Here is a 17864-nt window from a genome sequence, read left to right on the forward strand (position 1 = left end):
TCCCTGTCTGTCTGACTATCCTGGTCCCCGGTCTATTCTCCCTGTCTGTCTGACTACCCTGGTCCCCAGTCTATTCTCCCTGTCTGTCTGACTACCCTGGTCCCCGGTCTATTCTCCCTGTCTGTCTGACTACCCTGGTCCCCAGTCTATTCTCTCTGTCTGTCTGACTACCCTGGTCTATTCTCTCTGTCTGTCTGACTACCCTGGTCTATTCTCCCTGTCTGTCTGACTACCCTGGTCTATTCTGCTTGTCTGTCTGACTACCCTGGTCCCCAGTCTATTCTCCCTGTCTGTCTGACTACCCTGGTCCCTGGTCTATTCTGCTTGTCTGTCTGACTACCCTGGTCCCCAGTCTATTCTCCCTGTCTGTCTGACTACCCTGGTCCCCGGTCTATTCTCCCTGTCTGTCTGACTACCCTGGTCCCCGGTCTATTCTCCCTGTCTGTCTGACTACCCTGGTCCCCGGTCTATTCTCTCTGTCTCTCTGACTACCCTGGTCTATTCTCTCTGTCTGTCTGACTACCCTGGTCTATTCTCCCTGTCTGTCTGACTACCCTGGTCCCTGGTCTATTCTGCTTGTCTGTCTGACTACCCTGGTCCCCAGTCTATTCTCCCTGTCTGTCTGACTACCCTGGTCCCCGGTCTATTCTCTCTGTCTGTCTGACTACCCTGGTCTATTCTCCCTGTCTGTCTGACTACCCTGGTCCCTGGTCTATTCTGCTTGTCTGTCTGACTACCCTGGTCCCCAGTCTATTCTCCCTGTCTGTCTGACTACCCTGGTCCCCGGTCTATTCTCTCTGTCTGTCTGACTACCCTGGTCTATTCTCTCTGTCTGACTACCCTGGTCTATTCTCCCTGTCTGTCTGACTACCCTGGTCCCTGGTCTATTCTGCTTGTCTGTCTGACTACCCTGGTCCCAGGTGTCTTTGTGATTTCATTCCAAATGCTGATCAAGACTTGCCTCTAAAAGCGTTGAGCCTGTAAACAAAAGGTGCTGAACTGCTTTTAGACATATTCTATTGCAGCAGGGGGCGCAAGTGAGCTGTATCCTGCAGCTTGTGACTGGACATCACAGTGTCATTAAGTTACATAGATTTATTAAAATGTTGCTCAGATGCAGCTATGGATTTGACTAGATACATTTTTTGAGGAATATTGTTTCACAAACTCTGTTAATGTCTTTCGTTTTGCCACTTCATGGACTAAAATTCTCCCCATACAGAAAAACAACAGTCAGTTATGTCTTGTTTTGTCTGTATTTTCTTTATTCCTCTTCAGTAAGAACCTGTAGGATGTAAAAGTGAACCTGGTCAGTCAAATAAAACATTTTACTAGATCTGAAAGATGTATGTGCTGAAGGTCATTCTTAATATGTATCAGTCTCATGATCTATATCTTAAAGAATGTGAAACAATAGACAAATGAGGTTATACATTGTGATAAGAGCAATAAAGACACATATGGCCATCATACTAATAGGCTATTACATATTCTCTGTTGCCTTTTTTAAGGAAGCAATTGACTCCTGCCTGTACAATATTTGCTTTGTTCAGAGAAGAACACGCAGATCCCAGAAAGTCTTGCTGAAGGCCTTTTCCCCTTGAGTGGGAATGGGTGGGGGAGGAATGGAAGATGGGAAATACGAGGGCATGAGAGAGAAAAAGAGACAAGCAAGTGACAGAGTAGGAGACAAACAATGTATAGAGCGAGAGAGATTGAACGCTGTATGGACATAAACAGAGCGGTCTGGCAACCCACAGGGCACTAGGACCGTTCTGTCTGTGGTTCCAGTCACAGGCTCCAAGGTTTACCATCAGAAACATCCCGGGAAAAATCCCACTATTCCACCTGTTCTTGAAGGAAGGGCAGGAATTCTTCTCATCCAAGGCTGGATGACCGCTAACACAAGGTATTTAGAAGTTGTTTTGATTGGTTTAGGCAGTTAGGCTGATATAACTGTTAATGCTAAAATTAACAGAGATCTTAGTGATACTTTTAAATGATTAATGAGAGTTAAGCAAAGATTACCATAGTCCGATTATAACACTATCAGAATATACAGTAAATCACCGGAAATCAATTGTAACTAAACCTGTGCTAAATTCAACAACAGTATTACAACATGGCAATGGAATGCTTTAAGACCTGCTGCAAGAGATTCCTGGGCAAGGAGGACAAGGAGATTGAACCTCCAGGTAAACTATTCACTTTAAATTAAAAACATATTGTATACCGTACAGGGTTATTTATCGTGTTATACGGTATGAATATAATGAACTCCGGCAAATTCCACCGTCATCTGGTTTCACTTTCATCACTGTTTCATTTCATCACATTTTATTTTTTTTCAGTGAAAAAGCATATTTACTAAATAAATATATCTGATAAATGATTAGTGCATGATGGATGCCCAGTTGTCTGGTGGCTAGAGTCCACAAGCCCCCCGCAAGAGGAATTTTAAAAAATAATGTTTTTGAATGTCAGGCATGTTATGCTTCATTGGACAGGAAAGTGGTGATAGACAGAGTGTAGTTTTCACTGAGGAGACAGATGCATATTACATTGGACCACCTAACTTTAGGCCACAGCAGAGTTATCGGTTGATTTTAACGAAATGCTGTATCACCTTGACTTTAACTGAAATACAGGCATGTGAAAAGGATGTACACACACTAGAAACCTTTTATATATATATTGTACTGCGCAAAGGTCTTAGGTCGAACTAAATCCATTTAAATAGGTATTATTTATTTTTCTTTATAAAAAAAAGAAAATAAAGAAAATAGTTGTATATATGTATTTGTATGTTGATTTATTTTTTTACAAATGAAGACTTACTACTCAAATAAAAGGCTTTAATTGAACTTTCAGCTGCACATTTGGATACACACCTGAGCTGAATTCTAATCACATTAATAGGTAAAGGTAATCAAATGTAACAAATCACACACCACAGAAAATATACTTTAAAAGCATTCATGCAATTAAAATAATCAGAAATGCAATTTCCTTACACACAAAAGGATACTACAGCCCTACCTTGACCATCACATAAAAAGGCTAAATGGTTTGGTCTTTATGGGTGTGTGCAGGGCATGGGTGGTTTTCTTTTTGTTCCTTTTGTTTCACCAGCCATTGTGGCAGGTATATTAAAATCCTAATAGCTAGTGAGACTTTACACCAGCCAAATAAGGACGGAGTATGCAATGTAATATTTCTTAAAGAATTGCATGTTTTTCAACAACTATGACTGCCAAAGTATCACAGTTTAAATATTATTAGCTGCCTCTTTAAGGACAGCCGATTACCATGGTAACAGAGACCATATCACTACCACACACTGGCTTGAACCTGATCATAGTGTAATCGTTCTTAGTTTGGCTTGCAACTGGAGTTAAAACTCAATATAACATTACAAAGCCATTTCTGAGCAATCTGAAGTACATCGTCCTGTGGATCTCCTACAAAAGTAGAAAGTAGAAAATCCCAGACCACTGGCAATCTACAAAAACAAGAAGCCTCGGTTCTCGAAAAAGAATACCAAGACAACTGACATTTTCTGCAATTCCATGTTTGGCAAAAACGCAACACTGAGTTTACTATTGTTCAGTGTCATATGTTAACTTTGGTTTTTTTCCTCTGTAAACACTGTGGTAGTGAAGATCACACATCCAAATTTGCCAACATGTAGGAAAAGACAACAGGAAGTTTACTTTCTTTCACACCAGACTGCAGGTGCCAGTTGTCGTCTTGTTCTTGTCAGGTGCTTGTGGTCAGTTAACTCCACTGTTTCTGAGCTGTTCTATAAGAGGTGCGCCACCTCCATCAACACTCCTTTGAACACCTGCCCTTGTCACACACTACCCATAAACCATCTGGACAGATGTGTGCTCCATTAATTGTGCGACATGCTGTGCCGCAGTTACAGTGAAGATGCCCCCTGCTAGACTCCCCTCAGCTGACCCCTGGAGAGGGGTGTCGGAGGACTACCTTCTCTCCAAACTGCCCCCAGATGGGAAGGAGGTTCCCTTTGTCCTCCCCGCATTCAAGACCTCCTACATCCAACCACAAAGCTCCCGCTACTGCAACCACCAATCTCCCTGCCTACACAGTATGTACCAATCAATCAACCAATCAATCAATCAATCAATCAATGTCTTCTAGTCCCAGTATGGGAATATGTGGAACCAGATTTTAGTTTTTTACGCATGAAGATTCAATAAAATCAAATTGCATTTGTCACATTCACAGTTGTTACTGTTCCAACGATAATGAAAGAGGTTGTCTCCACGGTGATAGATGAACATAATCATTCAGGAAATCGTTGTGCATTCATCATGCACACCTGTAATTAGTGACCTATGACCTCTGTGTACCCCAGGCTCAGCCAGGAGCACTTACAGGGAAAGGAAAGCGGAGTTGTCGGGATCCAGTCAGGTTGTCTACAACCCTGACTCTCCCCCCATGTTGTCCCCCAAGATGAAACAGCGCAGCACCCTGAAACGGAGTCGCAATGACTTAGGAGCAGGTTTGTGCTGGAATATCACCCTGAACAAGGTGTCTAGTCTCTACAGCTTTGGTGCCTGAGGCCAGGTCTGAATCGACGAGGGCTGTGTTTCCCATGAATGGGATCTTTACAACCTCCAACAAATAAGTCTGACCTATGAGACACCAAGTGACACAATGCCAGTGTTCTGGGCTCAGGTTGGCTTTATAAACAAAAAGTGGGCAAAATTAAAACAAATGCAAACAGCATCCTACTCTTCGATCATCCACTTTCTTCTGCACAGAAATGTTTCCTAGGGGCCTGAAGTCAGGTGTGACTCGTCAAGGGTTGCCAGCCGAGGTCGCGTTTAGAGACAGCATGTGGGCTGTGTTTAAGGGCCCCTTTTCGCAGGCCAGGTGGTTCTCCCAGGGGTATTGGCCCAATGCTGTGTACGAGAGAGGGTGCGTTCAGGATACACCTGTGTTACCGTCTTGCCAAGTCTAACCTCTGAGATGCTCAGGCGTGTAAAGTAAAATATAATATATATATATATAGATACATATATATGTACAATAAAAGTACTTGTTGATGCATTATGCATTTATGCTCATCAATGTGTTGTGGCCTTTGTTGGTCCAGGGTACTAAACCACTGCTTCTGGTGCTACAGCACGTTTGCAAACAGGACAAAACTTTCTCCTCTAACCTTCCACCCTTGAACCACCAATGAAGCAGAAAAATTTTGCAGAAAATACTTTATACTCAGCAGTGTGTACCAATTGTCTATGTGCAGTAATGTCACAGCTAAAGAAAGTCTCCCATCTTCACAACAGTAGAATACAAGAGAATTTGTGAGAATGCATCCGGTGGTTAGAATGAATGTTTGTCTCCAGGGCGTCAGTCTTAACTCTTCAGAGTTTCATCTTACATAACTGTCCCTGTGACCCAGAAGCTGTGACCCGGGCTTGGTACGTTGTGAAAAGTGGTTTGGATGCAAACGAAATCTTCTCGGTTTGCTTTCAGGTGGGTACAATGAGGGCCTGAGCAAATCCATGTTTGACCTGTCCAACCCAAGCCCTCAGAGCCGCATGCAGGTGAGTCAGGACAAGTATGCTGTACTGCTCAGGTACCCCCTCTGTAAACCAAACCCGAATGCACGCATTAGCTACCAGGTCTATTTCTGTCTAGAGTCACTGTGCGTCACCAGCAACTTCAATGTTTTCACTGGCTCTTACTCAACTCTGAGTCTTTGAAGGATGGAGCAAATCTCAGCTGATTGCGTTGAGTGAAGTGCCTATCAATCACAATGGGTATAAGATACATTACAAAGGGCTTGGTTTGGGCTGGCCCGGGTGAGGCAAGCTGTATTTGTAAAATGATTGTATTATATTGTGTGTGCTGGTCATCAACGGTCCATTAATCACCATGTGTTCAGCAACAGTGAAGGTATGTAGAGTCTGCCTCATGTCTCGCCCTAGGAGTATGATAAACAGTACAATCTTACATATAGATTCTGAAGAATGATAAATGTCTAGAGGGCTGCAGTCCTTTGGTGTTTCCGTGCCCATGTTTTTAGTGCTTTCAGCTGATATCATTCCTGCTGTGTATCCCAGCTAGCACCTTGTTCTCTACATAATGACCCCAATGGGACCCATTCAGAAGTAGTCTGCTTCCAAAGGGACAGACTGACATTTGGGTCTCTGGCAGTACTTAGGGGATTACCTAGCCAAAACGTCATCACCTTTCAGAGGCGGTCAGAACGTAGAGGAACTGGAATTGATCCAGTTAAAATCCTCGGTCACAGGATTCATCTGGAGGTAACTGGGCTAAGAACCATATCGTTGCAGGTATCTAGATTCCATTATTTACCAATGTGCCCTTGAGGAAGGGATTTAACAAGTATTATATTAGTATTGCATTGTTCAATCAACACTAATCTACGCACAGTACCTGATAATAACAAATCAAAAATACTGTTGTAGAATGGTCTGTTCATTTTTTGAAGTAGACCCTTTATTCATAACTTTGTAAAAATGCCTATGGCAGCATTCCCAGCTTTGCTGTCTTCTTGGGTATGCCTCTATTTTTGCCCCACCAGAATTTGGGCAGTTTCTCCCAGTGTTCCTTGCAGATCCCGTCTAGCTCCATCAGATAATAAGGGGAACGTCGGTGAACTGCAATCTTAGGGTCACCCCACAGATATTCAATGGGGTTCAACTCCAGGCTTTGTTTGCACAACTCAAAGACATTCACACACTGGTCCTGAAGCCACTCCGTCGTTGTCTTAGCTGTGTGATTCTGGTCATTGTTGAGCTGATAAAACTTTGCTCTAGTCTGAGGTTTTGTGCACTCTGGATCAGGTATTCTCCAAGAACCTCTCTGCATTTTGCTACATTCACTCCTAGCCACTGAGAAGCATCCCCATAGCATGATGCTCCCACCACACTTCATCGCAGGAATGGTTTAAGCCTAATAGTTATATTTTGGCGTCGTCAGACCAGAACATATTTTTCTCACCCTCTCTGTTCTTCAGGTATTTCATGTGCCTTTTACTCAGGAATGACTTCCATCTAGCCATGCTACCATAAAAGCCCTGATTGTTTGAGTGTTGCATAGATGTTTGTCCTTCTGACAGGTTCTCAGGTTTTTAAAGTGAGACAGTGAAGAGTGGCCATTGAGTTCTAGGTCACTTGCCTGACCAAAGGCTCTTCGAAAAATCTAATGCTGTTGTTTTCTAGTGTATTCATCCATGAAGCTGTTTGAATATCCTGTTCATTTCCTGTTGGCTTCAGTGTCCAGGGCCTAACACTGTGTGTGTGTGTGTTGGCCTAATCTAGCGTTATGACAGTGTCTCCAGTTTCCAGAGCAGCAGTGCATCGTCCTCCATGAGGGAGTCCCTGGAAAGTAGCCGTAGCCTTGGTAACTGTTACACACACACACACACACAATGACACACACAAACACGCACCCTTGTCGTAGCCTTGGTAACCCTACATTAGTGTCTACAAAGTAGACACTAATCCTTGCCTACCAAGAGAACAAAGATAGCAATTCACTTTCTAAAATACTTTCGTTGCTGTTTTATCTAAGGACCAAAAGCTCCGAAACAGGTTGTGGCCGTATCACTCTCTCTTCACACACAAAGACACACACAGACACATACACACAGACACACACACAGACAAACACACACTCACACAGACACACAGACACACTCACAACCGCCGGCTATTGTAAAAAGCACGACTGATTCAGTCAGATTGAGACGCTAGGCTCCGTGTGGACAAACTGAAAGTGTAAACAGGCAGGTGGACTCTGTTGAGGAAATATTAACAAAAAGTTAGGATCAAAAGTTCACCAACGTTATAAGCAAAACATAGCATTTAGGAGTGCCGGTAAAATATTCAGTTGATTCATATCGATTGTATCCTTGTGTGTGTGTGTCTCTTTGTCTGGATATCAGAATCCATCGCGTTGTCAGGGGATGAGAGGGAACAGCAAGACCTGGGGCGAGTGTGTGTCCGACTGAGTTACCAAGAGGCCCTGGAGCAGGTGTGGATCACCTTGGTGAAGGTATGGTTACGGGCCGGGACGAAGGGGAGGAGCGGGGCTCCAGCCGATGGGAATGAAAAGCTTATTGTGCCTGTGAGGTGACTGAATGGAGCCTCTGTTTCAGTCTGATCAGAACATAAGACCCAGATACCACATCTCAGTACCTTCTCTCTCTCTCTCTATTCACTTCAGAGAGGTAATTTACAGAGAAATAATCACTTTATTTTATAATTTCTCTTTATAACAAAATCACTTTATAATTTCACGACACTCTTGACATTTTAGTAATTTAGCGCATTCCCTTACCGAGAGCCCCATGAATGCAAGTACGTTCACCCCTTTAACGAAGTAGTTATCTGCAAACTCAATACTAGTAGGCAAAGACCAGGTCCACGCTTAACTCTTCTCTGTCTCCTGCTCCCAGTGTGAAAACATGGCCTACAGTGAGCAGCAGAGGTTCGGCTTTAAAGGCATCATCACCATGACCAAACCAGTTCAGTTTAAGAGCTCGGTCAAGGGAGGCTCACCGGTAAGTTACACCGCAGGTTCCTGTGCCGACTCCTCTTCTCTCCTTGACCCCCCCCCCTCCCTTCTCTTCCCTCTGGTATTACATTACCTGGCCCTTAATCAACCGAGCGTCTTAGTTGGAGCGCTGATCTAGGATCTATGTTGCCTTCATAATGAATATGATTATACTGAAAGATCTATCTGATCCCTGAGCATTCATTTCTCTATGGGGTTTAGGCTGGGTTACTGGATAATAAGCACTTTGGGAAAACTGCTGGTTTCAAACTGTTTTTATAGTTTTTCTGACTGGAGATCAGGACTCGTACTCTGACATGTTTTCTGGATGCGACCCCAGATCTGACCACGGACCAGGAACATTAGGACCTTAAGAGCTCAATATTTCTTGGCCACTGGCTTTCATTTTTCAATCAGTTTGGTCCTCTTTTCCTCTGGCCCTGCGGGTCTGTTTTACCTCAGGGACTCTCCAGCCTGATTTACTATACAGGAGGTAGATAAGAGATTTTCAACTGATAAATTAACTTTGTTAAACATAGTGGTTGGGAAATCTAACACACCAGAGCTTTCTCCATGTCTGGTGTTAATGAATGCGATATTGTGCCAGCTGAAAGCGGTTAACAGGCCTTGCAGCTTTCAAAGGCAATATCCGCTGAGATTACAACTCACAGAAAACGCTGTTGACTGTTGGCTCCATTGTAAGCTGCATTTAAAAGCTGCAATACCTTCACTCTTGGAAAACAAATCTATGACTTAAAAGGGTTCTCCAGCCGGCCCCATAGAGAACATTAAAGAACATTATTTGGGTTCCATACAGAGAAACAGAGGATTCTACATGAAACCCAAAAGGGTTCTACTTGAAACCAAAAGTGGTTCTTCTGGGAATCATAACGATTATTCTGCAGAAGAGCCCTTTCGGAGCCCTTTAAAACCAGGCCCTAAGCTTCTACCCCACCCCCCCCACCCCCAGGACCCAGTCTTCATGGAGACCTTCGTGTTCGCACTGCAGCTGCAGACCCTGCACTGCAGTGCCTTGGTGCTGCAGCTGCAGACCCACCAGCCCAGAAAGAGGACGGCGGCCCAGTGTGTCCTCTCCCTCAGACAGCTGGGCCCAGAGGAGACGCAACACTGGCTGGTGCTCAACCCGCCCTCCAAGTCCCCAGTGAGTACCACGACGTCGGGCGGAGAACAGGGCCGTGTAAAGGCCGATATGCCGGAGATGCAGATTTTGGCGGGGACACGACCCCACCAGTTTTACAGACAGGTCAACATGATATAGTGAAAATCCTGGGGTCCGTTGACAATATGCAAACCTATGTCCTTGCACTACGCATGTGTCCTGCTCCAAGTGGTTGTCTCATTGCGATCTAGCGACTCCTTGTGGTACGTTAAGCACCTGATTCTCGGTTGTGGTAGTTGGCCGTGGAATGTGTTTGCCTCCAGTGCACGTGCTCTAGCAAAACTTCCCAGTTAAGTGGAGACGTTTTGACTTCTCCACACTTGCTGTGGGGTTGTTGCAACAAAGCAAGCCCTTATTCACAAAGATTGGACATCACAAAACTGGACGATGTTATATTTATTTTTTGAAACATGTGAAGTATGTAAAACTATGTGTGAAAAAGAAGCTTGAGCGCCGTGTGTGCACGGTATGTTAAGCTGCCTTAAACAGTAAATGCAAACTGCCACAGAATGGTATTTCTGGGAAAGAAGGAATCCTTTACAATGCCTCTTCATTCCTCTTCTTGGGAAACGTCAACAGTTCCCGCCCACCCGTTCCTTTCTTAGTTCTGTTTACTGTGACCAGTCAGAATGTCAGCCTCTGCTGTGACGCAAGAACTTATTGGCAGTGTTTAAAGAAAGGCCGAATAGATAACAGTCTGCAATGTCACAAGACATTAGGGTTTCTATTGGTTGTATCCTGGTTGTATCCTTACCTCTCCTTTAAATTATATGAAAATCTACCTCAGAAAGTACACTAATTATGGGATGAGTGTATACTTTATTTACAGAGCACATTTTTGTTACAGTGGATGCCTTTCAAATTAACAAATAAAATACTTAAATGGTGAGACATTAAAATTTTGAAGTAAAAAAATTACAGTGAACCTGAGAGACTAATTTATAAAAATAAAAACCAATGAGCAAAACACTGCCTTAAACAATTTAATCAAATTAACAAGATTCAGAGTGCAACAAAAGCGAGAATGAGCATAACTGAAAAAGTCGTGTTTTAAGATGTTTCTCTAGAAATGTCTTCACTAATGTGAATTTCCTTCCACATATTGTTGCTGCCATGCTAAACTGCCGGTCAGTGTTTCCTGTTCTGTGTTTGGCACCCAGCTGAGAGGCAGTGGACTGTCTGGTTGAAAAAGAAAAGCATGGCAAACATTGTTCAATATAATATTAACATATTGTTCATCACTACAATGGCAATGTCAGGCTGATGTTTCCTCAAGAGTCCCAATCTCTGCAACAAGATTGACATTGCCACACTATTTCAGGCTAGAGCCCAATGCCCGCAAATGCACAGCACTACTCCAGGCTAGAGCCCAATGTCTTCTAATAAAATATATATGGAATGGTTTCCCTGTTTAAGTCAATGATTCATCCTATCTATTAATTTTACTGCCCAGGCTTACTATTTTATCTGTGTGTCTTTCTGTTATAACTTCTTATCAGGCAAGAAGGTAAAGAACCCAAATTGATGTGTGCCGAGTCTTAACATGTTTCTGTTTATCTATTGCAGAATATTGGCACATTGAGAAACATGCCAATATTGATTTACTGACAGAGCCTGTGTTGTCCCTGTGTGGGAAAAAGAGGGGGAGATTTAACTGTGACGTTTCAGGGAAATCGAAATAACAGTTAGAGAGTTTATTTGAAAAGCCATCAGACTGGATGAATATAGTGAAGGATGAACGGATGAATGAAAAGATAAATGGGTAGTGGAACTGTGAGGCCTGGAATGTACAGTGGGGAGAACAAGTATTTGATACACTGCCAATTTTGCAGGTTTTTCTACTTACAAAGCATGTAGAGGTCTGTAATTATTATCATAGGTACACTTCAACTGTGAGAGACGGAATCAAATCTCAGCAAATATTTAGTTCTGCTTTTCTGATGTATCAAATCCTTATGTCATGCAGTAAAATGCTAATTAATTATTTAAAAATCATACAATGTGATTTTCTGGATTTTTGTTTTAGATTCCATCTCTCACAGTTAAAGTGTACCTTTGATAAAAAATTACAGACCTCTACATGCTTTGTAAGTAGGAAAACCTGCAAAATTGGCAGTTTATCAAATACTTGTTCTCCCCACTGTAGGTAAATTCTCAAACGATTCAGGGGCGACAGAATAAGAAAGACTGACAGAAAGAGAGGCGTTAGGTGGACAGTGGGCTTATCTGTGAATCAGGCTCAGTTCTGTTTATGCTGCTCATCAGTCAGGCACAATTTATCATAAATGATCTCCCTAAAGACACATCAGTTATCATCTACAAAACATGATTAACCCATGCACATTATGCTAGCACTTATGGCCACACAAACACACACCCACACACACAACACTCAAGCATATAACAAAATATTCCTTTCAGTTTAAGTTATTTTCACTAGTTTATAAATTGTTCTTCCAAGTGCAATGCAGGAAATGCCAATTATTGGAAGTAGAAAATGTGTTTTATTCATCCGTCCTTTTCCATTCAGGTGTGTCACGCTACGTTGCACCTGGCCACCTGCTTCCAGCCCGTTAATGGTCGTGTCCAACTCCAGGTCGTCGCGGCCCAGAACCTTCCCGCTCCACTCAGCCATGGTATGAGTCAGGACATCAAGTACATTTCAACGAGGTCATTCTTTAAAACAAAGACCTTCCTTTTCTTATATAAAGAATGTGGAGATATGATCAAACGGTTATAATTAATCACAAGATTGGAAAATAACTATATGGGCAGATAAGGGGTGATCCACCCAAAACCACACATTCGTAGGATATACATTGTTCAATATTTTTTTTTTATACAGCTTCGGAAAGAATTAAGAGACCACTGCACCTTTTTCTTTCCTTTCCAAAAAGGACGAAAAGGAAGGTTTTCAGTGAGGGACAGAAGGGTTCAAATGAAAAGACCACTGCTAATTTAATGCTTCTGTTCCTCAATCAAAACTTTCCTTTTCAACTTTTTTGGAAAGGAAAGAAAAAGGTGCAGTGGTCTCTTAATTTTTTCCGAAACTGCATATATCACAAACCCATGAGATGCCTTAAGGCATATTGCCAATATACCACGGTTATGCATCATGTCTGAAGATAGAAATGTTAACTAAATGTATGGCCACATTTGCTTGACAATTTAGACAGAAGTGTTCAAGGCAAGTACAGTATTTCCGTACAATCTACTGACTGATTTGGCCAAGTGGACTGCAGGGAAATGCAGTCCACTTGGCCAAATGCAGTCCAAGAAATTAAATATATACGGAATGGTTTCCCTGTTTAAGTCAATGATTCATCCTATCTATTAATTTTACTGCCCAGGCTTACTATTTTATCTGTGTGTCTTTCTGTTCTAACTGCTTATCAGGGGGAGAGCGTAAAGAATATTTTTCTATGTTTATCAATTGCAGAATATTTGCACATTGAGTAACATGCCCAAATGTATTTACTGACGGAACCTGTGTTGTCCTCTTTCAGGAAAGTGTGGGGGGGAGGGGGGGGGGTTGATTATCTGTGAGGTGTCAGGGAAACTGAAATAATAGTTGGAGAGTTTATTTGAAAGGCATCAGACTGGATGAATATAGTGAAGGATGAACGGATGGATGAAAGGATGAATGGATGGTGGAACTGTGAGGCCTGGAATGTAGGTCAACTCTCAAATGATTAAGGAGCGACAGAATAAGACAGACTGACAGAAAGACAGAAATACAAGCATCAATGACCAAAAGGCCTCTGCAGTAAATATTCTAAGTTAATGTTTCAAATATATGTCTTTCTACAAAATGCCTGAGATATTTCTAGTCGGTCCGTCTGTCAATTTGCATTGGGTATTCTCCTCAAACTTGCTTTAGGCACTCACAGCACTATCCCCCCATGTCCCGTTTGAGGCAGGATTCTTCACAGTGTCCCTTAAAATCAAGGTGAATGGAAATATTTGACCAATAATAGAACAACCATTTGTTAACCATTTGAGTATATATGGGTGGAACACCCCGTTAAGGTTTAGCTGATGTTTAGGGTTAACTAGAGAATTTCCATCTGGAAATGTTCAAAATCTGACAGCTGTATCCACATTGCTGAATGAGTCGTTGTTTCCCTCTTCGGTTTCCCTTTTCATGTCAGCCTTCTTTGTGAAGATAGAGATGCAGCATCTGGACAGGGTGGTGTTGAAAAGGAAGACCCATGCCCTGAAGTCCTCCAACGGTCAGCTGACTTGGAATGAGTCCTTCTACTTCCCCTTGGCAGCTCTAGAGCAGGGCTTCCAACTGTCAGTTAAGCTGTACAGCCGCAGCCCTGTACGACGGAAACATTACCAGGGACAGGTGAGATGTCTCTTCTTCAGAAACGCCATAAAATGTATCTTTACAAACCCAGGTGGCTACTTTCCAAAAACACTCTCCCTTTCATGTCTTCCATACACACGTGGAAGGTTTCTGACCTATTATTTGTAGGATTTTGTAGCTGTTTTTCTTGATCCGTCATTATCTTTATCTGTCAGACTCCGTTTAGGTACTCAATTAACAAATTCACATTGTCACGTTCTTTAAAAATATTAGCCTACATTTTTTATTTAAAATAGCCACACCCACATTTTATGACGTTTAGTAGTACCTAAAACCCAAAATCACTGCATCAACTCCTAGCGGGCTCAGGAGAGTTGAAGATCGTGGCATGTTTTCCTCCCAGCCATCCACACCAAGTCATTCTGCCGTTTCCCACACTGCAGGTCCAAACAGGAAGTTAGTCATCTTACACATTATTTTGAACAGGTTTTAAAAAATTTCTATAGCTATTTATAACTGCTAGGAATTGTGGCACTGATGAATCCTGGACCTTTATGTTTGTAGTGGATCATTTGCCCATAATGTTTAATAATGTTAATGTTTGCACATCTACCTTTGTATTATCTTTTATACTTTATCTACGGAATAGATACGATAATGTCAGTAGGTGATCTGACATCCTCACTCAACAGATGATCTCGATTAGCTTGTAGCGCCTGACTCACCTGAGGCAGTCTCTACAGCACACTGAGACAGGAGAATCCCGGGTGACCATGCCACTCCGGGTGACTCCTGACCAATGCATTCACGGAGGTTCCCAGCCACTCCGTCAGACAGCAGAACAGTCGAGGCTGATTAAGCCTGCACTGGCCACCTTGGCACTGTGGCCTTAGACCAGTGCGCCACTGGGAACGCTTGAGTTAAGACCCCCCCACTCACAACCTCTTAACAACTTCGTTCTGCAGGTTCTGCTTGGCTTCGACAGCCCGACCCAGGAAGCAGCGGAACAATGGAGGGACAGCATGACCCACCCAGAGAAGGTGGTGGCTGCGTGGCACGGACTCAACAGAGCCTGAGACCCCTGCAAACGCACCTGTCAAAACTCACACGCTCTTTAACCTTTGAACTCAGCCCGAACCCAGGGCTCCGTTGCATGTGTTATTAAGTATTATTGCTGTAGCAGAGGCGGCGTTTAGCGTTGAACTTCGGCCTGATCAGAATTCACCTTCACGTTTCTACTTCTATCTGTAACACTGCAGCGATAGAGATTGAATAGAGCCCCTGGTCTGGGACACAGGGTCTCAGTGGTGGACAACCTGGACTAGAACTGGACAACCAGGACAAGTACTGGACAAGTACTGGACAGCCTGGACTGGTTTTGCACAACTTGGACTAGTACTGGACAACCTGGACTAGTATTGCACAACTTGGACTAGTACTGGACAACCTGGACTGGTATTGCACAACTTGGACTAGTACTGGACAACCTGGACTAGGATTGCACAACTCGACTAGTACTGGACAGCTTGGTCAAGTACCGACATAGTGTCTGCTGGCTTTATAGGAACACAGGCCAGATAGGCTGCATTACGCTGTCTGTCTGTCGTGTCTGTCTGTCGTGTCTGTCACTCTGCTCAGAGGAATTGTTATTAAAACTCTGTACATTCTGTGAATGTTTCTGGAAGACCTAGCGGATTTTCATGGAGAGTTCGGGTTTAGAGGAGGTTTAGATTGTATTTGTTGTATTACATTATCTGCATTGACCGGCTTAGAATGTTGTCAGGTATTGTTACTGTAAGTGGATTAACAATCTATGCAGTTAGATGGCTTGACGTTTCGTATATTAAGGAAAATGATTGTTTTTAAAATGTGTTTAGATATTTATAACTGCTAGGAATTGTGGCACTGATGAATCCTGGACGTATATGCTTGTAGTGGATCATTTGCCTACAATGTTTAGTGTTTGCACATTTTATCTTTTTCTAATCTTTTATAATGAATCTAGAGAATAGATACGATAATTTACTAAATGATTAACCCCACATAAGAAGTTTTGCGTATAAACTCTCAGATTTTGGTCTTTCATTTCCTGTCTTTTATGTAACGGCATGTAAAGATAAGCATGATTAAAACTAGGTTTATCTTAAACTAAGATCTGTGCAGATGTCAGACCTGGTTTGTTCTGATCCAAAGCCTGCCTATTGATTCATTATGTTCTCTGGCTGTGTCATACAGTTCTGTATTGGTGATGTATTGCTCGCTATTCTATGGGCCAGTGTGTGTACTCTCTGAACATGTCAGAGAGTACACACACATGTTACTCACGCTGTTCCCCTATAAAAAGTTGCAAAATTCTTTATTGTTGTTGGCCCATTTGGCCAACAACAATAAAGAATTTTGCAAGCTTTTATAGGGGAACTGCGTGAGTGACATCTTCAGAGCAAACCGAACCTTCCACACCCGCTTCTATACAGTCCTGACACACTGTGCCAGCGTGACGCACCAGCTGTGTAATAAAAAAAGAAGTACAGAAGCAACTGTACGTCGTTCTGGATAAGAACGTTTGCAAAATGACTAGAATGTAAACACCATAAACGAAATACCACCTTCATTGTTTAACACCTCCCTAATTCGACAGGTAAACAGCCCCCCATGTTTCAGCAACACACTGCCCCCTCCCGTCTCTATGTGCCGTCGATATGCCAGTGACCTGTAAATATGCCCCAGGCCCTCAGGCTCCATTTTGAAACCAAAGCTTGGGAAACCCTAGAGGTAAACACAGACAAGGACCGTGTGTAGAAGCACTGTGTTCTTCACACCTTGGCCAACGTGGGCCTCTGGTTGATAAGGCATCGCTGCGACAAAACAGGACAAAACACTCCACCCTGAATGCAATGGTGGACATCACGGGCCGCACCAACACCCACCAGGGGCCGCCTGTGGCCCGCGGGCCAGGCAATGCAGACACACTGGTACAACTGGTCAATGAGCAAGTGTGTGACACACTCTTCAGCTGTATATTTGGAGTGGGTGGTACATTGTTCTACTGTTTATTGGGTGTGTGTGGTACATTGCTCTACTGTTTAGGAGGAGTGCTGTACATTGTACTACTGTTTAGGAGGAGTGCTGTACATTGTACTACTGTTTAGGAGGAGTGCTGAACATTGTACTACTGTTTAGGAGGAGTGCTTAACATTATACTACTGTTTAGGAGGAGTGCTGTACATTGTACTACTGTTTAGGAGGAGTGCTGTACATTGTACTACTGTTTAGGAGGAGTGCTGTACATTGTACTACTGTTTAGGAGGAGTGCTTAACATTATACTACTGTTTAGGAGGAGTGCTGTACATTGTACTACTGTTTAGGAGGAGTGCTGAACATTGTACTACTGTTTAGGAGGAGTGCTGAACATTGTACTACTCTTCGGAAGTGTGTGGTACACTGGTGTAAGGCTGGTCCGTGGAAGGAGTTTAGAAGAACTTGTGGAGGTGGCACTTTAAGAGTGTGTGTGTGTTTGTAGGTTTATCCAGATCAGCAACACACGTGATGCAAGTCCAGCTTGAAATACATCCCCTGTATCTTGAATGTTTAATCAGGACATGTAATTTACGTAATTAATGTTTGATCTAAGTTAATGGTTAGTCGCAATGCAGGCATTCCTTCCTGAAACGCCATGATCCTAAGCTTTTCTTAGCTCTACTGAAGGATTATTTTAGGAGCAAACACTGTGGCTAACAAAGAACAATCCTGTCGATCATTAATGGTGGTACTGACTAGGTTTATTTCTCCCTGGTTTTAATGTGTAGAGTCAT

At 42.9% G+C, this 17864-nt stretch overlaps 1 protein-coding gene across 1 annotated transcript; it reads left to right on the plus strand.

The window, feature by feature from the left end:
- Positions 1–1598: 1598 nt before the first annotated feature.
- LOC105015944 (tandem C2 domains nuclear protein) lies at positions 1599–16884 on the plus strand. Its single transcript, XM_013137536.4, has 12 exons — positions 1599–1909; positions 2114–2195; positions 3923–4111; positions 4382–4528; positions 5509–5579; positions 7323–7404; positions 7949–8058; positions 8462–8566; positions 9530–9721; positions 12270–12375; positions 13891–14090; positions 15017–16884. The coding sequence occupies exons 2-12, from the start codon at positions 2123–2125 to the stop codon at positions 15125–15127; spliced, it is 1386 nt and encodes a 461-aa protein (XP_012992990.4). The 5' UTR covers positions 1599–1909; positions 2114–2122; the 3' UTR covers positions 15128–16884.
- The last annotated feature ends 980 nt before the right edge of the window (positions 16885–17864 follow it).

Source organism: Esox lucius, chromosome 15 (assembly GCF_011004845.1).
Source record: "Esox lucius isolate fEsoLuc1 chromosome 15, fEsoLuc1.pri, whole genome shotgun sequence".
Lineage (NCBI taxonomy): Eukaryota > Metazoa > Chordata > Actinopteri > Esociformes > Esocidae > Esox > Esox lucius.